The following is a 22,594-nucleotide window of genomic DNA, read 5'->3' as shown; positions in this document are numbered from 1 at the left end:
GTGTGCCAAAGATTATATCATGTCATAGATATATGGTCATTATGTCCATCTTCCTGCCTCCTGACTAGGCCTCAATATAAGCCATGGAAACAATTATTGTGGACTGTTTCCCAAATTTCTGTATAGAGTTTGTGTCTCATAATGATGAGGTCTTTATATTTACTTATCATCCTATAGAGTAAACCTCATTTCCTCTCAATCAAGTAAGTAAGGAATGACTCATATGTGAGTTTGCATTGCATCAGCCTTCTATATGCTTGATTACTATCAGAGACACCTCTGCCCTCTCATTAAACTAAAAAAACTAGGGTATTTAATGTTTCTTCATCAAACACTTTTTTGCAATACTTTTATTTCCCGTCTGTGATTTGATGTTTTCTCCACATTTCCACTAATTCATGGGGTCCAAAACTGGAGTGGGACCTCAAGAAAAGGGGTGGAGAGAGTTAGGCCCCTTGCACGAGGGTGAGATGTACACATGGTGAGAGTCAGAATGTCACTGGGCAGTATAGGCTTCGAGATCGTGGGCCCTGGAGTGGATTGGCTGGGTATGCTGCTCAGTTCCCCACTTCTCAGCTATGTGAACTTTGGCAAATTACTTAATCCCTCTGGGCTTCAAGTCCTTATCTGTAAAAAGGGGGCTAAATAGGAATGTAAAATGATACGGCTCCTTTGGAAAGGAGTTTGGCAGTTCCTTGAAAAGATAAAGCAGTTACCCCTTGACCCAGCAATTTTATTCCTTGTTATATAAGGAAGAGAAATGAAAATGGGTGTCCCCAAATAAACTTGCACATAAAAGTTCAGAGTAGCTTTGTTCCTAAAAGCCCAGAGATGGGAGCAGCACAAATACCTGACTCTTGAAGAATGGGTAAACAAAATGTGGTATATGCATACAACATCCATAAAAAGTAATGACGTACTAAAACATGCTACAGCAGGGTGAACCTTAAAAGCACCGGTGAAAGAAGCCAGTACAAAGGTCACAGAGTATATGGTTTCTTCATATGGTATGTCCAGAATAAGTCAATTTACAGAGACAGAATGTGGATGAGTAGTTGCCTAGAGGTGGGGAAGGGTTTCGGCTACAGGGTACAGAGTTTCTCCTTTAACATGATGAAAACCTTCTAAAACAGACTAATCTGCAAGTAGGAGCTACTGAATTACATACTTTACAAGAGTGAATTTTATGGTATGTGAATATATCCTAATAAAAATGTTACCTATGTGTATGTGTATAATTGAAGGGTGGAGAAGGAGCCAAAGAGATAGGATGATGATATGCAATGTGGTAGATGGGATCCTGGAAATTAAAAAGGACTTACGGGGCCCTCCCTGGTGGCGCAATGGGTTAGAACGCAGCACTGTAAAACTAGCCACAGCCACTTCAGCACAAGTTTGTTCCCTGCCCAGGGAGCTGACCCACATGGCACAGCAGACCTCCCCTGACCTGCCTACTTCTTCCCTTAAGCAGTGTATTTTAGTGGACCTGCCTGCTCTGCTCCCCACTTTGTCTCTAGTGAATCCTCTCACTGCCCCTGCACCTCTGGCCTGTACCCCAGTTCTATATGCATAAATAAATAAATCTTTTAAAAAATAAAAAGATTTAGGGAAAAAAGAGAACCTGAGTAAATTGTAGACTTTAGTTAATAATAAAATGTCAGTATTGGCTCATTAATTGTGATGAATGCAACATGCTAATGTAAAACATTATGAAGGGCAACTAGGTATGCCGTATTTAAAAGCTCTATGCTATCTCTAAATCATTTTGTTTCTAAAACTGTTCTATTTATAAAAGGGTGCCTAATACTGATATTAAATGAGTCAAGACCTTGAAAGTAAGTGCTTGGCACATGTGAGTGTTTAAAGACGTGTTAGCTCTTATCACTTTAATGTTATCACCACCATCTTATCACTACTACTTCTGTTGGATTGCTAGGTAATAACACGTGGTGATCTGTGTTAATTTCTCACATCTAAAGCTTTAGTAGGCCCATTGCAGCCATTAGCTATTGCTACATAGTAAACTACCCCAACACTCAGTATCTTACCACTAGTCATTTATTATCACTCATCTCTGACCAGTTAGGGTTCAGCTGATCTAGGCTGGGCTTGGCTGGGAAGCTCTGCCCCTTCCTGCAGGCCCACAGACTCTGTTATACCTGTTTCTAATCATCCCTGGACCAGTGCCTTAGCAGGGCATGTTCTTGTGGAGATGGGTGAAATGTAAGAGAGCAAGAATAAACTCGAGAGGTCTTTTCAGATCTAAGTGACTGACTTCCATGAATATCACTCTGCCCATTCTTTTGGGTGAAGCAAGTCATGTGACCCAATCCAGATAGAACGGGTTAGGGAAATAGATCCAGTCCCTTTAGTGGGACAGGAGGCCAAGTGACAGAGCATGTCAGAGGCTTAGACGCAGGAAAAGGGGTGCAGAATTAATGCCAGCAATGCAGTCCTTCTCACTAATGTGTTCTATTCATCTGCAAAAAGGCGAGGTGAGCTCTATACAGACCTCGTGGATGGATCTTGAGAGTGCAGAAGGAAAAGTATATACCATGATGAACGCCTGAGTCTTGGGATTCATTCTTTATTCAGTAAATATTACTATACACAGTACATTTGCATTATTACTAGGTTAAAAAGCAAAAAGAAAATTCTTCAAGGAGAACTAATGATCACTCGAAGAGGTACAAAGGACAAGTGGGTAGGAGCAGAAGCTTAAAGTGTAGAGGGTTTGTGAGAGGAAGTAATTACCTGCGGCTGAGTGGGGGTACCCCCAGACACCACTGTGGGGTCTGGAGAGCCCTCGGAAGCCTCAAGACATGGATGAGGTGTATGGAAATCAGAGGTTCAAGAACTTAACATGCCTGTGATTCATAAGTCGCAAGAAAAGAAAATAACCTGGTATTTCCCCAAGAAACTGTAATACCATCAAGCAGATGTTTCTCAATGATATATATTTTTAAGGACATGGTTTTCAAGGAGCAGCAGTGTGTCACTCTAATGTGGTAACGTTGCTGTTTAGAATAAGCTTTCTAGCCGATTAACCCACTGAGCTCATTAGCCTCTAGGGTCTGCTATAAAAATCTCAACTGTTGGTTTTGTGTTTGTTTTTAGTAATTTTAATTGGCATGCTAATCAGTCAGTAGCTAATTTGGTGATGATAGAGGTGTAGTTTCTGTTCTCAGCTCCCCAAGATGGACAAGTTTGAATTAATTGATGTTTTTGGTGTCTGTAACATACACTTAAAGGCGAAGGCCTTAGGTGAATTTCCCACTAAGAAGGGAAAGGGGTGAATTTTCCCACCTGCTTTGCCAGTGTCTTTTGCCCACGCTGAAAGCCTCCCTGGAGCCAAACCTCTCTGGACTCTCAGTGAGACGACCCAACCCACTTGTAAATGTCCTGTGTTCAAGGTGCACCTGGCTGTCTTTGTGTTTAAATTTTCTTTTCCTTTGCTGCCTAAATGGCTCTATGAAAAATTACAACATACCTTTTGCTTAATTTAGTGATACTTTGCCTTCCTTTTGTAATTTCTCCCCAACTTTGTCTGCAGGCCAGGGATAGCACAAAGGAGTGAAATAAACTCACTCATTTAATATTTACTTGTTGATTCCTGATACTGGAATTTCTGATATATGCATTATCTGTCCATCACAACAGTCTGAGAACTAAATTCTCTATGAGTTTAATTTTAATTTTATGAAAGACCGTATCTCCTTTTGGTCTTACTGAGAAGTAATAATTGACTTAGTTCTCATAGCACCTATTCTCAGGTAAGTAGATACTCAGTAGTAGCTTCTTTAGGCAGAAAATTATATATCAAATCACTGAGTTTTTTTTTTAATTTTTATTTATGAATAGAAGAACGGGGGTGTAGGTCAGCAGTGCAGAAGTGAGAGGAGTCACCAGGGACAGAGAAGGGAGCAGAACAGGCAGATCACCTGAAATATACTGCTGAGGGGAGCAGTGGGTGAGACAGGAGAGGTCTGCTGTGCCATGTGGGTCATCTCTTGACTGGGGATCGAACTCAGGCCACACTGGTGAGAGCTTGCCCCAAGCACCACCAGGGAGGCCTTAAATCATTGAGTTCTGTCTATAATCTAGAGTTTATAGTGGAAGATTTAGTTTCTTTTTAGACTCTTTATATATATTCTTTTTTCATTGATTGTTTTGCATCATTATCATTATATAGATTAATGCATTCTCATTATTTGAAAAAATGTGAATGGTGTGGTATAAAAGGTAAAAACAATGGAAGTCCTTACTCAAAACTGCCATTAAAACACGTCCGTGAGTCCCATAGTTTTGGGCATTGTTCACATTACTGATATAGATGTTCAAAAATTAATGTGATAAGTCAATACTTTTCAAATAAGATAGTATAGCCAGGTTATTTATCATACCAGGTTATTTATCATGGATCTGCTCTTGTATCCTCTTGGTCACTTAATTATTTAAAGGATATTTTGAAAGCAACACCAGAGACAGATGCATTTGAGGGGTCCAGGTGATCCCCATCATTGTCAAAAGGATCTTTGGATAAAACTTCCAAACGCATTGAAAAAAATGACGGAGTAACTCTAGGCTCTGAGCCAGGCATGGAGGTGAAAGTACACCCTTGCCTTGTAGTGAGGAGAATGTAGACATCGCGACGTGCCCATACAAATCACGACACCTCTTCCACCCTCTTCCTTTCTTCATTTCTGGTGAAAGAGCCAAGGGGCGGGAAAGCAAAAGACCCTGGAGGGGGAAAGTAGATACAGGGTAAAATTGTTTTTACAACTTCAAACTGCACAGGATTTCAAGTCTTAGCTTGTCAGAGCCTGAACTCCTTGTCTCCTGCTCAGATTTCTACCTCAAGTAAAGTAAGTTGGGCAATCATTAACTGAAAATAATTCTATCCCTTGAAGGACCATCTAAATTGGATCTGGCATTGAAATTTAGATTGCAGTCCTATGAAGTTTATCATTCCCATTTATGTCCTTGAAATGGGAAGAATTCTTTTTATGTACTAACCTGGTTTCTGTACCTCTTAATTATATGAGTATTTATAAATGTCTCTCATGTAAATTCTTGAAGCAATTCTAGGAAGAAGATATTATCCTCATTTTTTAAATTTCTGAGATATAATTTATAAACCTAAAATTCACTGTTTAAAATGTATGATTCAATATTTTTAGTATATCTAGGGAATTATGCAACCTTCACCACTATCTAATTTTAGAACTTTTCATCAGTTCAGAAAGAAATCCTATATTTATTATCATCATTTCCTATTCCCCACTTCCCTTAGCCCCTGGGAACCATGAATCTATTTTTTGTCTCTATGGATTTGCCTTCTCTGGGCATTTCATAAAAATAGAATCATACAATGAGTGTTCTTTTGTGTCTGGTTCCTTTCATTTAGCATAATGTTTTTGAGGTACAATCATGTAGTGTGGATTGATACTTCATTCCTTTTCATGGCTGAATAATATTCTACCACATCAGTGATTACTTTTGTTTATCCACTCATTTGGATTGTTTTTACTTTTCAGCTGTGATGCATAATGCTGTTGTGAACATTCATGTGCAATTTTTTGTGTGGACATGTGTTTTCATTTCTTATAAGTGGCTGATCTATTTTTTTATCCTATTAGCCTGAGGGTTCTGATTTCTTTACAGCTTGCCAACGTGTTCTTGTCTATTTTTTTGATAATAGGCATTTTAGTGGGAATGAAATGGTATCTTGTGAGTTTGATTGCATTTTTCTAATAAATGATGGTGTTGAGTCTCTTTTCATGAACTTATTGTCCATTTCTATATCTTCTTTGGAGAAATGTCTATTTGGATTATTTGCCCATTTTTATACTAGATTATTTGTCTTTTTTTTAAAAAGGTTTATTTATTTATGCATACAGAACTAGGGTAAAGGCCAGAGGTGCAGGGGCGGTGAGAGGATTCACCAGAGACAGAGTGGGGAGCAGAACAGGCCGACTGACGAAGTACACTGCTGAGGGGAGCAGTGGGTGGGTCAGGAGAGGTCTGCCGTGCCATGTAGGTCACCTCTGGGTGGGGATGGAACACATGCTGAAATGGCTTTAGCTTCTTAGCTGTGCTTTAACCTGCTGTGCCACCAGGAAGGACCCAATTTTGTCTTTTTTTATTAAGTTGTAAGAGCTCCCTGTGTCCTTCATGAAATATTATGACCTATATAGATGTGGCTTGCCATTCTGTGGGTTCTATATAGATGTGGCTTGCCATTCTGTGGGTTCTTGCCATTCTGTGGGTTCTTCAAGTGATAATTGGTATCACTTGAAGCACAAAACTTTGTACTACTGATGAAGCCCAGTTTATCAATATTTTCTTTTATGCTTATACTTTTGGTATTTTTTAAAGATTTATTTATTTATGCATACAAGAACTGGGGTATAGGCCAGAAGTGTAGGGGTAAGAGGATTCAGCAGAGATGGAGTGGGGAGCAGAACAGGCCTACTTGATGAAGTGCACTGCTGAGGGGAGTAGTGGGCGGGTCAGGAGAGGTCTGCGGTGCCATGTGGTCACCTCCGGGGCAGGCGGGAATTGAACTCATGTGGAAGTGGCTTTAGCTTCTTAGTGCTGTGCTTTAAACCTGCTGCGCCACCAGGGAGGGCCCCAGGGTTCAAATTTTAAGACTTTGACTCTGAAAATGGTACCCTTGTCACAGGGAACAGTAATTAAGCCTGTGCCTGCACTGTTTTGTTCCCAAGGTACAAATAGATACAGAAAGTAGATTAGGGGTTGTTAGAGAATAAGGGTGGGGATGAATGAAGTGTGATGATCATGGCTAGGAGGTTTCTTTTGGGAGTAATGAAAATGTTTTGGAATTGGTACAGATCAGTAAACAAAACTTCGTAAATGTACTAAAAGTGACTAAATTGTGCACTTTAAAAAATAACCTTTAAAACTTCAGAACCATGGTTTTTCATGGAGCTCTTAGGAGTACGAGGAATGGATGGGCAGAATTTAAACATGTGCAGATGAAGTGAGTGGATTGAGGCTGAACCAAAGCAAAAGTAGGAAGATGCAGGCAAGTGTAGAGGGCGGGAAACAGTTCAAGTTGTTAGGAGCAAAGTGGGCGTGAAGGCAGGAGTAGCCTGGGCTGGAATGCAGAAGCGCTTGGCATGCCAGGACAAGGCATCTGAGCTCTTCACCAAAAGTACGCAGCGAGTTGTCCGGGTTCATGCAAACCACCCTGTTACGTTCTGAGTGGGCTTCTAGGAAGCCTTGAAGGCTTGTTGTTGCCAGCTCTCTGGTAGTGTGCTGATGGGCTTCCTGGAATTGGAAATATCACACTTATTACAGTCCTTCCCTCTCATTTCACACGATTTATTGCGCACCAGCCACACATCAGATGTAACCTACATTATTTCATTTTCCCCTTATCACAACCTTAGGAGAATCAATGTTTTTATTTTCCCCCTCTTCAGACAAAGCAACTGAAGCTCAAAAATTATCAGTAAGAGGGCAACTAGTTAAAGAGGAAGTCTGGAATGAATCCCGGAGCCAAGGTGTTCTTGTAACTGTGCTTTTCTCCTCTCTCTTTTCCTTTTTCTCACCTTTCTCAGCTCTCCATGATCTCTGCTCCTGCAGAAAGTGAAATTAAGCCATGGCAACAGTGAATCTTCAGCTATGCAGTTAAATACTTCTTAATTTCTCGGTTCCCAGGGCTCATTTCAAATCCTTCACCTCCTATTCATGTAAGGTAGCTGTCACAATGGCAGGATTCACCACCCAAAAAGCAGTTGTAAGATACTTTGGGATAGAGTCAGCTGCTTAAACATCTACTTTACAAGCTATTAAGATGTAAGTTCCTTCCCTGCAGAACAGCTATTTAAAATATGCCCTGGAGCCTCTCTTTCTTTAGTAAAGTTGGAATTTGAAGGCAAGTTAAGGAGAATAAAGTAGTGAGAGAAGTGGTAAGTAAAACAGCAAGTTCCTCTTTAGAAGTGTCCTAAGCGCTATATTCCTTTCCTCTGTAATAGGACCAATCCCTTTCACTGGATCTACTTTAAGGCAACAGCTAGAAGGGGGAGCCTGGCTTTTCTCTCCCACACTCAGAGGAGCAAGCCACCTCCATCACTCTTCATTTCAAATACAAATTAAAATTCCTAATCTTGCCAGATGTTATTAAGATGGTCCTTGAAGCAGTTCACACACTTAATAAGCCCAATTATGTTTTTTATTAACCCTGACATAGTTCCTTTTGCTGCTGAATCATGACTTCAACATTTTTAACTAATTAAAGCATTGATTCCCCCATTTGGTCACACGGGATCTTGGGCAGGGGTGGGAAAGTATTCTTAAACCACTATCAATACAGTTTTGACAACTCACTTTTTTTTTTTTTCAAGATTTATTTATTTATTTGTACAGAACTGGGGTACAGGCCAGAGGCTCAGGGGCGGCGAGAGGCTTCACCAGAGACAGAGTGGGGAACAGAACAGGCAGATAGACGAAGTACACTGCTGAGGGGAGCAGCGGGCGGGTCAGGAGAGGTCTGCCGCACCATGTGGGTCAGCTCCGGGGCAAGCGGGAATCAAACTCATGCAGAAGTGGCTTTAGATTCTCAGGGCTGTGCTTTAACCCGCTGCGCCACCAGGGAGGGCCTATTGTTATATTTTTAAAGAGTTATTTTTATTTAAGCATACAAGAACTGGGGTGTAGACCAGAGGTGTGGGGGTGGGAGGGGGAGGATAAGACGACTTTCCAGAGACAGATTGGGGAGCAGAACAGGCAGCTCTACTGAAACACACTGCAGAGGGGAGGAGGGGATGAGACAGGAGAGATCTGCTGTGCTATGTAAGTTAGGTCTCTGGCCAGGGATTAAACTCATGCAGTGGCTGCTAATAGCTTAATAGTGCCGCCTTTAACTCCTCTGCCACCAGGGAGGCCCCTAAAAAAATATTATATATATTTACTATCAGTGGAATACACTGAGATCTAACATGAGGTTTCAAAAACTCTAGTGAATTTTACTTTCTCCTTTGTGTCTTTTTGCTTATATTTTCCCCATATTCTAGTATTAACATCTATTGCTTTTATACTCCAGAAGACACTGTTTTTCATTATGTGGCGTTTAGGAAAACTGAATTATTGTCACAAGACTCAGGGCTGTGGAAGATGAAACAGATGGCTCCCTCTGTCTAGGCCCCCCTCCCCCACCCTTTTCACAAGTAGTCACTACTCAGGTAGGGCCACCGTGGCTTCTCTGTTGTGAAATTATATGATGAGAGTACAAAGCTGACTGACAAACATGTTTCTCCTAAGTGAAGCTTTTCTTAATGAAATGGTTGCTTAGAAACCAGACCATAATAATAACTTTTCTATATTTAGTTCATAAAGTGATTCAGTTTACAAAACTATTAAGTCAGGGAATACTAATTAGATAAAATCGAACAGCATTCACTATTTATTATCTTGCAGTGCAGTAACCAAATAGTTAAATTAGCAGCAAAATTTTACCCAGATGTGTCTATCCAGATGTTGTTCATATCAAGGACCCAGAGAAAATAACTGTGGGTAGAGCCACCCCGCTCTGCTCTCAACAGCAGTTCTCTTGTAGCATATTGATGTCTGATGTCTCAGCAGCATGTATTAAAAAGCTGTTACATGTAAGCTCTTATCAGGTTGCTGAGAAGATCAGTAGGTCAGTGGGTCAAAAATTGCACATGAAGATGGGCAAATAACTTCAAGCTCAGTGAGATAGCAATGTAAAGAAAGGCCCAGGAGTGAAGGTACTTGTTTAGGATGACAGAATTTCTTAACAGAAAAAATTTTTTTAATTTATTTATTTATGCATACAGAACTGGGATACAGGCCAGAGGTGCAGGGGCAGTGAGAGGATTCACCAGAGACAGAGTGGGGAGCAGAACAGGCTGACTGACGAAGTACACTGCTGAGGGGAGCGCGGGCAGGTCTGGAGAGGTCTGCTGCACTATGTGGGTCACCTCTGGGGTGGGGATCGAACTCATGCTAAAGTGCCTTTAGCTTCTTAATGCTGTGCTTTAACCCGCTGCACCACCAGGGAGGGCTCTCTTAACATAAAATTGATATGCTAACTTATTATAACAAAGAAACTTCAACCTGTGCCATATTTGTAAGGTGAATGAAAACAATAATTCTTAAATTCAACTAGACAAAATCTAGAAGAGAATACAGTTCTGTCTTCCATTTGCAGTAATGATGTGATAGGTTAGCTGAAAACAGCTATTATGCAGGGTAACATTTAGAACATTTAGAAAGCATTAATGAGCTAAAGAGAAAGTAGAGAGCTACCAAACCATCATCTTAAAGAGGAAGCCAGAAGCCTAAGAGGTAGATCAACCATGAGAGCCTGCGTTGCTCTGAGGGCCTTGCTGATACTAAGCTTTGAGGTTTATGGCCTTGAAGGGCAAATTGTGGAAATGAAAGCCCAAACCAACTTGAGGTGGGGTTCCAATAGAAGGCCTCCAAGGTTAGGTTTAGGAATATGCCTTTGGGTGAGTCAGAAGTAAAAATATTGTCCTTTATTTCAACTCCAGGGACTGGAAGGGACATTCAACAGGCACTAATTGGAGCAGAAAGGATAATGAAAGAAAGCATTTTGAAATTACTGAATGCCCTTCCTTTCTGCAGGAATTTAGAAAATTTTAGGCAGGGAATTAGAGCTTTAAGTATTTCTATACGGTTTGTGTCTGTAGAGTCTTGCAGAAACTAAAGCATTTCTCCTGTGGAAGAAGGCACCTTCCCTAAGACTACAATGAAACCCCATAATAATTTAAAATGTTTTTACTTCTGTTTTAAATGTGTTTAATAATTTAAAATATTTTGTTGCAATATGCTATTTTAACCATTTTTAAATGTAAAACTCAGTGATTCTATTTATAATGTTGTGTCACTGCAGTCTACTTCTAAAAATTTTTATCACCATAACATTCTCTGCAAACATTAAATAATAACTCCTCATTCCCCCATCCCTTTGATAATTACTGTACATTTATTTATGTATAACTACTACATGGTTCCAAAAAAACTAAGCACAAGGAAACATGTTCCATAAATTTGAGTTTAATTGTTGCATAAAATTATGAATTAAGAAGGCTTACTATATTCAGATAATTATTAAGACAAACTGAAAATATCTTCTTGGATGGTAAACAACCAAAACTCATCTAGCAGATTTGAAAAAGAAAGGTATATAGAATGTCTAAAAATAGAAGAGTACAATAAAACAAAACCACCTTGGGTGTTTTTTTTGTAGTAGACACAGCTGAGGAGAGAATTCTTATATCAAAAAAGTAACAAGAAAGAATATGCAGAGTGCAGAACTCTGAGATAATATTTAACCTCCAAATGGAAAAGTCAAGATATGAATAGATTTGATCTCTTAAAAGTTTAAAACTCATTTATGTCAAAAACAACATAATCAAAATAAAAGTGCAAAGTATGCCTCCCTGGTGGCCTACGGGTTAAGTCTCAGTGCTGTCATTTAGGAAGCCTGAGTTCAGTCCCATCTATGGCTCAGCAGACCTCTCCTGTCTTGCCCACTGTTCCCCTTAGCGGAGTATTTCACAAAATTCTCCTGTTCTGTTTTCCACTCTATGTCTGGTAAATCCTCTCAGCCTTCCCACATCTCGCCTACATGTCAGTTCATCTATGCAAAAATAAATTAAAAATTTTAAAAAGTACAAATTATAATTAAAGAAAAAAGATTTTAGTGTCAATCTACAGAGACAGAATTACAGAGTTTGGGCAGAGAAAGTGATTGCTAATTTAGTAGATTTCTTTTAGGAGTGGTATAAATGGCCTGGAGCTAATGAAATGATCATACATTTATGTAAATATACAAAAAATTAAATTTTATTGTATGCCAATTTTATCTCAATAAACTTGTTTTTTGAAAAGGATAAGCAAGCAAACAGTTACTACACAAAGAGCTCATAAAGATTAATATGAAAAGTACACAGATAAATGGAGAGTAAGCGTAAGTAGGCAATTTATTATGGAGGAGTTCAAATAAGTAGTAAAATTTTGAGAAAACAGCCACCTTTGCTAAAAAGCAAAGGAACATTAAAATAGCAACAAAACCCAATTTTTTTGTGCTATTTCAAATGAAAAAACATTTTTTTAATGGGGTAAGGTTCAGTACTGGTCAGAGGCATACTTAAGCATTCTTGGTAGGAAAATTAATTGGAACATGTTTAATTGGGATTGAACATTAATTGGAATATAGCTTTGGAGTGTTTCTATTCTTAGAATCAGCTATTTCTCAGTATAACCCCCCTACACTCTCTATGATTATAAATGGGCAGTAGGTGCCTCTAGTAGTCTGTCTAAAACAACCTGTGACATTGAATAATGGAATAATTATTCCTATGCACTTGGTCCCGGGCAGCCCTCAGTTGAGGAAACTCCTGCTTTTTGCAGACACAGCTCACTTGTCCCCTCCATGAGTCCCCCTGTACAACACCAGTTTTGTTCCTTTCTCCCTGTGGACTCATTACCCAGACATGCAGTCCTAACCACACTGTCTTGTAAGCTTTGTCTAATTGTCTCTTTCTCTAGACAGGCGCTGTGCTGTTACTCTTTTATCTTAGTGACAATACGTGGTGCATAGTAGGCACCCTGTAAATTCGTGCATGCATAGAAGATTTCTTTCTAGTGCCTTGATTCTAAAAATAGTTTCCAGACTTCATGATTTTATGCAATAGTTGCAGGTTATGTCTATATAATCTTATATAACTGATTTGGATTTTTTTTTAATTGACCCTTTTTCCCTTCTTTTTAACTGAAGTAAAATTTAAAAGAAATCCTTTCTACTTCTACCTCCCCAAGTAATATTACTATCAGTGTTTTCAGGGTTATCAGTGGACTGTGTAGAATTATCAAGTGTGAAAGCCAAGCCATCTCATTTTATCTACCTTCAATTTGCTATTAAAAAGAAAACTATCAAAATAAAACAAAGGTGTCCACAGTAAAAACTGTGTGCACATCTACTCAAAAAATAGTGTATGAATGAGAGAGCATTGAAGTGCTTTTGTTGATTTCAGATTTCAGGTGGTTTTATTTAGAAGGTTTTATTGAGATATTATTTACATGCCATATGATTTGTTATAATATAATAGCCTTTACATTATTTACACAATCTGTAAATAATCTGATAGATCACCACAATCAATTTTAGAATATTTTAAAAGAGATATCCCATAGCTTCACTCCTCAGTCCTCCCGTGCCTCCCAGGGGTCATTTATATTTTGTTTCTTCTATATACTTTTCTTTAGCATTTGAATCTCTTACAGGACCAAGTACTCCTTATGTCATCAGGAAAATTTTTCATTTCAGGTCTTTTGATTGTGGAAGCAAAATTTTCCTGTCCATTTCTAGGCGTCCTACTTAGCACAAGGATTTTAACCTGAGGGCTGTGTGGACCCCCAGGAGGTTCTGGTCTCTCCCTCAAATTGTAGGCAGAGTATTCACATTTGTATATGTGTTTATGAGAGACAAGGAGCTTTTTAGAAGAAATTTATAACTCTGACTGGTTTCCACATGAAACTACAGTTAAATGCCCATACGTCATGGTTGTTGATTTTGCAACCACCACTTTTCCTTAAGTCACTTCTGGCCTGGAGCACATATCACAGAGACTTGCCTACTCAGCTCACCAAACATCTGTTAGGATGAACTTAGGGGAAAAAGGAGATTTCAGAAGAATTGATGTCTTGCCTATATCACAGCTTGGTGTCCAAAGTCTAGAGCAGGTCTTCTAACTTCAAGATACCAGATAACATGAAAAAAAAAAAAAAAATCAGCCCTGTCTTGCTAGAGCTTCAGGCCAGGCGACAACTCCCCTGAGCAGCCTTGACTTACTCAAAACCAGTGAGAACCTGACATATATGTCAATTTTGCTGACTTTGCAGTTTCTCTTTGCACAGGCTTGAGGTGAACAAGCAGAAAACTTAGAAAAAAATGAATCAGAAGTTCAGTGGTTCTCCTCCCATGCGGCCACCCACCCGGAGACCTGAGGACATGGAAAGGGTATTACTTACCTAGTCTCAGGGGAAGAGAGCCATTTACTGTGTTTGTTTGTTTGTTTGTTTTGGGAAATCCAAAGCCCCTCTTTTCATTTTACTAGCGAATGTTTCTGTTGTTAGGACAAAGAGACTATTAATGTGCTCTTTCACTCTTTGAAAACTGCTGAAAGAGAATTAAATAAATGACATATTGCTTCTTTCTCACCCATCCAGAGATGAAAATAAGTTTATCTGAATACACAGGACTGTGATCACTTTCAAAGCAGCTGTAATTGCTATTTTCTTTTCCTTCCTTCCTCACTTACGTCTTCACTCAGTACTAGGGCCACCTTGTTTTATTTTTGCACATACCACAAAACCTTGATCACTGTGGCACTCTTGAGGATGTTCCTCTCAGCTCGTGCTCTTATTCCGACTCTTCTGTCACGCAGAGGTGTTTGCAAGATGCCGCCCTTATAAAAAAGGCTCCAAACTTTTTGCTGCTGTTTTGAGTTTTACTGAATTTGGAGAGGGTAGTAGGGGGCTTACGTTACCCAGAAAGCTATTGTAGGTGGAGATGTTTGAGAATCACTGGTTAAAAACTGGAACTCATTAAAATCCAAGTTTCTGCTTTCCTTTTATATGACTCCTCTGTCATCACTAATGTCAACAACATCTCAAGTGAGAATCATTTGTGAATTTCATTAACGTTACTACATGCTAAATAAAGACACCAACTGTCCCTCTGAAGCCCCATCAGACCAGGGAGGATCCTGCCAGTTTGTCTGAGACACAGTGTGCAAAGTGCATCTCCTTCCTCCAACCTTGCAGTCCAACAGTCAATTTTTTTAGGGGGAAGCTGTGTTCCAAGTCATATACTTGTAATAGAATATATTTTGGGGTTAGGACGTACAAAGCTAATACTGCTTTGTTAGTTCTCATCCCTAGTGCTGTGGCCAGGTGGCTGTAGTAGAGCATAGTGCAGGTTTTACAACTCCACTCTGCCTCCTGGTTCTTCTGTGGTCTTGGGCCACATTTTTCACCCCATTGTTCCTCAACTTCTCTCCTAATAAGATTAGGACTAATCCTAACCTAGTACCTACTTCAAAGGATTGTGGGATCTTTAAGTGGATGAATGCATGTGAGGTGTCTAGGACCTTGCCTAGCCCAACAACTACCTGTTGGGGGCCCGCTGCTCTAAAGGGAGCTGGTTTTTTTTGAAAATACCTGTTTACTCTGCCTATGGAGTTCCAGGCTGTTAGCTACAAATAGAACTTCTTCCCAGAATTAACTCCTGTTCTCTGAGGACATACTGGCTCTTGTGCTTGTTCCCCGCTAATCAGGAAAATTTGTTTTCAGCAGTAACTTATTAATCTGTATGAGCAAAAAAGTTATTAATCTGTATGAGCAAAAACATAATTGCATGCTATTTTCTTGTTCCTTTGTTCTTTAATTAAAGCTTGGGCTGGGAGAGTGGACAGCAATCTCCCCCTGGTGCAAATTCATTTAGATACTCTTCATTAGTGGCAGAGAACTTCATCTTCTGTCTGCAGCAACTACCCTCCATAAATATTGGAATTTTGTACTATATTAACTACTAGCTTTTTACTTATTAGTACTATTTCCTGATCCAAATCACTTCCATCAAATATTGTTAACTGTCAGTGAATATAGATGATTCACTCATCTTTACTTTTTCCCCTCCAAAATGGGAATCAGAAAGCAATTTTAGCTAATTGATTAGCATTATTTTACTGTTAGAGTATGTCATTTAGATCTTGATTTAAAGAGACAGATACTAGGTATGGTTCTTAAAAATCTTCAGTTGTCAACTGTCACAATTTACTAGTCTAACCCTATTTTTTCCTCAGGCCTGAGTAACATTCACTCATCTTGAGTCTTTATAAATTTGTTGGGGCTTGTACACACTTAACACAATTTAGAAGCTTTTGAGAAACATCATCAAATGGGCATGCTAGACGCTCTCATTGACTTTAATTACAAAGACAGCCCAGCTATTCAGTGGAATTCTCATACTTCCTTGATTTAATAACCAACTTCCCTAGTTTGTGCAACTTCCTGGATACCTGGAGCTGAAATTATTGTTAGTTTCCATCATAATGAGAGGTCTCAAAAGTAGCAACTGAAGTTCCCTGCTAAAGGGTAGAATTTTCCTTTTCTTCAGCTCCTACCTTTCTTACCTCAGTGTCTTAGTGCTGCAAGAGAGGACAGGCACAGATTGTTGATGATTTTGCTATAAATCAGAAGGAAAATTTTTACCCATGACCTTTTCTTTTGATTATCACTGTTATATAACAGAGCTCCCTCCATAGATTAATATACATTTTATCTTCTTTGTAGTTTTAAAAATCTACTGATTTCTATGAATTCCTTTGACCAGAGTTTGTATAGATTCTAAAGGCTGTCCTGTTTCTTACCCCACACAATCCCAGTCACCAGAGATCACCATCGTCCCCACCCCTCTAAGAAATTTCTTCTAGTTGTTATTGCCTCCCATTTTCAAATAAAATGCTTAAACATACTACTCTTGATTAAAAACTTTTTAAAACATAATCTGCCCATTCTTTGTGTGAAGATTTAGCATGGACACACACACTCATGTGCACCTATGTCCCTTCTCGTCTCATTGTCAGAACAGGTTGGCTCAAAAGGCTGTTCATTGATACTTTGCTCTTGGCAGTGACTTTCCCTTTACATTTAAGATGTGCTTGATGATGCTCTGCCTTTACCTTCTAATCTAAAAACCTAAAAGGGTAGATATGAAATATTTCCCAGTAGTTTTCTTAGTAACTTTTTGAAATATAATTCACATACCATAACGATCACCCTTTTAAAGTATACAATTCACTGGTTTTCAGTATATTCACAGTGTGTGTAACCATCACCAAAATCAATTTCAGAATGTTTTTATCTTTTCAGAAAGAGGCTCCATATCTATTAGCAGACCCTCTTCAGTTTTCCCACCTCTCACAGTCCTAGGTAACTGCTAAATCTACTTTTTCCCTGTAGATATACGTTCAAAACATTTCATATAAATGGAATCACCCAAAACATAGGATTTTGTGATTTTGCAGAGATGATTGAAAGGTTTGAGGGGCTCGCTGGTTTCTGGATCTTTGGAGGATGCTACCTGCCTGGGGTTAATGAGGCAGTTTAGTTTTAATGCCAGTTCCTGGTATGGGACCAATCAGCACACACATCTACAGCTAAACTGTCTTTCCCACAACGCCAGAACACTGAGTGAAGGGAGACGAACCCAGCTTTCACTGCTAAAGACATACAGTCACTGAACAGCATGAGGGAGCATCTTAAAGTGAACCAGTTTTGATCAAAATACATTTCTAGCTTTGTACTGAAGGTCCTGGGGAGAGAAGAGACCAGTTGTTTGACAGAGTTGGTTGTCTCTGTTTATTGTACTGTACTTTTGTTATTGTACTGTACTTTTAAGACTATTTTTTTCAACATGTATGCCCTCCTATGTCGATAGCAGCACAATTTACAATCGCTAAGACACCAAATCAGCCTAAATGCCATTGACAGACAACTGGATAAAGAAATTGTGGTAGACACGTGTAGGCATTCAAAAAGATGAAGTGGAGCCTTTTAGAACAATATGGATGTATCTTGAGGTGATGATGCCAAATGAAATAAGTCAGGAGGTGGAAGACAGTTACTAGATGGTTGCAGTTGTTTGTGAAATATAAATAACCAAACAAAACAAATAGGCAAAATACAATGAAAATAACTCTAGACTCCAGGTAGCCCCAGAAGAGCAGTGGAGGGGGTCATATGAGAAGGCTGTGGAACTGGAGTTTTGGTGAAGGAAGAGTAAAGCACGTGCACCTGCTGATAGGAAGTTGTCCTCCAGAATTTATCCAGTTTTGTAAAATGAATGGCAGATCAACAAAACTTGCCCTAAATAAGTATTTTCTCAGTGACATTGATTTGCCTCTAATCTTGTGTTTTGCATCCAAAATGCAGGTCAGAATTCGATGAACTCTTGCTTGTTTCGGTTCAGTTTTCCCTTCTTTCAATCTTCTGTTATTCCACATCTTGAAATGCAAAGTCATTAGCCTGTGGTCAGAGTGGAAACAGGTATCTTCCACACACTCCTTTGGTTCCCCTGCCAAAGGGACTGATGTGTCATTTGCTGTGTCACATTTCCTGGAAGCCTGGCCTGGCCTGGCCCGGCCCGGAAATTACCCCATTTTCAAATTACAAAGCAATGATCAAGTGTGAGAGGCCAAGGGTCGTGTGGAGGTTATGGCTATGCTTCCTCAGTTGTCAAAGGTGGGAAAACTTTCCAAATAAGTAACAGAAAATGCCACACAACGTCTCATCCCTTTCTTTGAGACATAGCCTTAGCCTCCTATCTGAGTCTCCTCCCTGATGGTGTAGGAGTAAGGGAGGAACTGCTCCTGTTCACCAGGGATTTATAAACGCTCAGGAGGCAATGGCATCTTAGAAGGAAAATTCACAGTCAGAAGGCCACTTGGCAGCAATCTGTGGAGCAGCCAGCAGGAAGATAAACAATTGCAAACGTGGGACTGTGGGAAGCAAGGAAGCTGTGCTTTGCTGTTGGCAACCCTTTAATGTGAGATTGGGAGAATTTAGAGCTCCCTGATGGAATTCAGAGTTTGGCCATTACAGAAAAAGTAAAAAAAAAAAAAAGCTATCTGAGTTTGTTTTTCTAATATGAAGAAGGCAAATGCACCATCAATTCTAGTGGTAGAAGTAGAGTTGATCCAGAAGCTCAACACATATAACTTCCCTCACTGACTTGACCAGTCTCTGGATTGCCTTGTTTAAGGTGGGCTTTCTCCAACTGGTGGTCACTGGCAATTCCAGGTTAATCGCTTCAGTGGGAGGTTGGGGGCGGGGTGGCATAAAGCTTATCTTTCCCAGTAGCCCTAGGATTGAATGTCCTTGCCTGGGTCTGAGCCAGTCATTGTGGTGAAGATGGGGTGGCTGGAGTGGCTCCACAGGCCAGCCTGGGATTCGAGTTTACACACAAAGACAGAGAGCGTAGGTAGTTAGTGCCACAGAGGCTGAGAGTGGGAGGGGTGTCTCCTGAAGGGACACTGGATGTGGTTAGCAGAGAGAGAGTAACAGGGTGGTCCCAGGAAAAGGGGAGGTTCCAGGTTTCCTGTCCCACCCAAAAGGAGGGTAGATCTGAGCAGGGAGGAGAAGAATCTGGAGGAGACTGAGGAGAAGGAAGCAGGATGGAGAGCCAGAGGGAGGCCTGAGGGAGGCGCATGGGGCAGACACAGGTGAGGAAGCGGCTCTTGTTTCTTGGTCCTGGACTGGGTGGAACAGACGTGGGTGAGAGACCCATGGGGAGGTGACCATGGCAGTGTTTATCTTGATTTTGATTTTGCTCTTTTCCTCCCAGACCTGTCTGGCTATTTCTAACCCTTTTCTATGGGTCCTGGCCAGAAGGTGCTTTAGACTTGTGGTGGGCTTTCAGGCCTTGCTTTGGGCCAGTCCCTTTTAGGTGGACTTTTACCCATGAGGGGATGGGTAGCTTTGGGTGTTTGATTCAGAAACTATATTCTTTTTTTTCTGTATTGCACACTGATTCTATTACAGTTCCTTTCCTTTAAAGATCTTATATGTTTTGTCTTGATGTGGTGGATGGCAGAGCCTATTTAAAGCAGGCAGATTTGGGGACTTAGGGTTACCCCTCTCCCTGCCCTGTTACAAGAGTAGCAACCATGGAACCAGTGTTGTCTGTCTGCTTCAGAGAAAAAACCAAGAGTGCCTTTGGTTTTAACTTATCTGGCAGAATATGTTGAGGGATGTAAATAACTGTTTTTTTAATACAGAGTAGTGAGGGGGAAATAGACAAAAACAAGGCACAGGGGCCTTAATAATAGCTATGTTTCAGAAAAGCTAGGCACAGCTGAAGTTATTTCTAAAAGGAAACATCCAGCAAGTATCTGAGTTGGGCACTTGTGATAAAAAGATAGTTTTAATAACTTGTGATAAAAAGATAGTTTTAATAACTACAGACCTATACATGTACCAGATCTTGTCATAGATCAGTAACATGCCCTCTGTCAGAATTGCAACCATCAACTGCCAATTCATTTTTCCTTTGGTTCTTGCAGTACTTGAAAGCTGTTTTCTTCCTCCCTGCCCCCTTAGGGAACAATTTATTTATTCTTTTCTTATACCATGGGCCTCTTGTGGTGTGAAGTTGCCTTCCAGAATTTACCTAGTTTTGTAAAACGAATGGCAGATCAACAAAACTTATAATTCTTTTTCTTTTCTTTTTACCATTGATTTTCTTCAGCCATTTCTTCCACCCTTTTTACAATGCTTGAATGTTTCTTTCTCCACCTTGGAGCCACCACAAACTTGACCATCATTTTACATGATAGCGCTAACTACAACTGTAGTGTCACAGTTGGCAACAGGGAAACTGCTTACTTCCATCCCAGCCGCAGCCTTAAACGCTGTGAAGAGCAGGGCTTCTGCATGTATAAGTGGAGGCATAAACATAAAGGCAGACAACGCTCAGGACCACATGCAGAGACTTCCCAGAACAATGGGAAGATGGAGGTAGGGAGGGCAGGAAAGCGGGTGGGCAGACAGGTGCAGCCCCAGCAGGTGTGGTAAACGTCTGCTGTATAGAGAATGGAATCACAACCGCTAACAGAGAGCATGGTGTGTAGGCTTTGCCAGCAAGCTTGTCAGTTCAAACAGGAGAACAGTAACTCAGATAAAAGATAATTATAAATTTCTTCAGCATCTTGATTTTCTTAATTCCTGAAATTTATAACAAGATTGCTATCTCTGGCCTTTTGATTCCATTCAAAGATGCAGTTTTCTTGTGGAAATTGCTTTCATCATTGAAGTGCTACCAAGAGAAATTGTACTGGAGTGGAGAAATGCAGCAAAGAGAGACGTTCTGCTGTGCCTCCAAGCAGCTACATGCGCAGGCACAGTGCAGACCCTGAGAAGGGGCCCCGACAGGGCATTTAATCCAGTCTTCGCCATGCGCATCCCCTTCTTTGCGGCAGAATCATCTAGTCCCAGCTTCCAGAGTCTGCAACCCGCAGTCTCAGAGTATCAGTGCTGGAAGTGCCCTTTAGCACATACAAAGCTGGGATCAGTCTGCGTCCTTGGCCCCAACATCCTGGTATGTAGTCTCTCCAAATAAAGAGAGACTGGTAGATTAGAGTCTCTTGCTGTTTGAATTACGATGGGTGTGCTCAGCCTATCACAGCCTGTCTAGGGTTATTTGCCTTTCGGTCCTAAACAGTAATAAGTCCTTTCTTTCTTATTTTCAACCCCAGGAGTTGCCGTACTCTCAGACACCTACCCTGAGAAAGTCTTGCTTGGCCTGTTGGCTCAGTACGACAGCAGTAAAGACCAGCGCACACCAGAGACCAGAATGAAGGTTGGGGAAGTCCTGATGAGAGTTGTCAGAGTTTTGGGTGAGTTTTCCTGCTTTGTCCATCTGGAACAGGGTGGATGGGAAGGCAGTATGGCTTTTGACCAAAGTCTGGTACATTTGGGGTGCCAAACAAGTAAGTGCAGTATAGGGGGTGAGGTGAACAACATACCCTGTTCAAGGGTTTAGCAAATAGGCAGATGCCCACTAAGACATTGGCAATAAGAGTGTCCATTTTCCTACAGCGGCTTAGCCTCCTCCCTGAGTTGTGTGGGGGCCCAGGTTTCATTCGTATGGGAATGGAATGGGAAGTGTCATACTTGCTGTGTGTCAGCAAGTATCAAAAGAAAAGGAATGTCAGGGAAAGAAGGACACTAACTCTGGTTGGATGGAAGAGGCCCGTTTTTATTTTGGTTTGTCAAAGGACCCTTTACTGAAACATTTTCCTCGACAGCTCTTATTTTCACTCTACCGCATTACTGCCGATGTCATGGGGGTGGGCTGCCATCACAATGACAGCCCACAGACTGAGCAGTCCCAAACTCTCTTTAGTGAACCCAGAGAGTTCTCTAAGTAAAGACCAGTGTAGTACCACAGGCAATGCTGACAGTCTCATCAAAAGTGATCTTCCCTTTGTGCTTAATGTTTTTTTCCGTCTGTCGGTGGCACCTTGAGGGCTCTGACAAATGAGGCAGAGCCTGTCTGTTCCAAATGGTAGTTCCATGGTAATCCTCACACCCACCCATTGCCAGTTGCCTTGGCAAAGTCATCAAATGCTGCTTCAGGGGACAAGCCCAAAGACCCGTTTTAGGTACCAGGGTAGAGGCATAGCGCTTTAGGTATATGACTTTGACCTCAATGGAGGCAAACTTAGGCATCTGGGAGATTCAACCTGGATCTGGGATGACCAAAGACAGTTGCCAAAAGTGGTGCATTTTATAGATGAGGAAACTTGTGGAGGGACCCTCAACAATTTGCCCAAGACCCATTCTGCTGGCAGTGTAGTAGTGCTAATCAAACACACCAATTCAAAAGAAGTTGTTGTCAGTTTCACAAGTTGAGAGTAGCAGGTAATAGTATGGGCTCTGGTCACACTGCCTGCATTCAAAATGCCAACTGCTGTTTATTGACTTAGTGATCATGGAAATGTTCCTACTCTCCAGG

The 22,594-nt window shown here is 40.6% G+C and overlaps 1 protein-coding gene across 3 annotated transcripts in view; it reads left to right on the top strand.

Moving 5' to 3' along the window:
• Positions 1 to 22,594, top strand: part of TANGO6 (transport and golgi organization 6 homolog (Drosophila)) — a 151,093-nt gene that overhangs the window by 56,740 nt on the left and 71,759 nt on the right. For all 3 annotated transcript variants that reach the window (XM_012730422.1, XM_004690436.2, XM_012730423.1), the window contains one exon: positions 21,333 to 21,473. In XM_012730422.1, the coding sequence (XP_012585876.1) occupies positions 21,333 to 21,473 (141 nt within the window). The remainder of the gene's footprint in view (positions 1 to 21,332; positions 21,474 to 22,594) is intronic.

Source organism: Condylura cristata, unplaced genomic scaffold (genome assembly GCF_000260355.1).
Source record: "Condylura cristata isolate star-nosed mole 26May11 unplaced genomic scaffold, ConCri1.0 scaffold00028, whole genome shotgun sequence".
NCBI classification, from domain to species: domain Eukaryota; kingdom Metazoa; phylum Chordata; class Mammalia; order Eulipotyphla; family Talpidae; genus Condylura; species Condylura cristata.
Note: the sequence above shows the minus strand (reverse complement) of the source record. Positions and strands in the feature narration are given on the sequence as shown.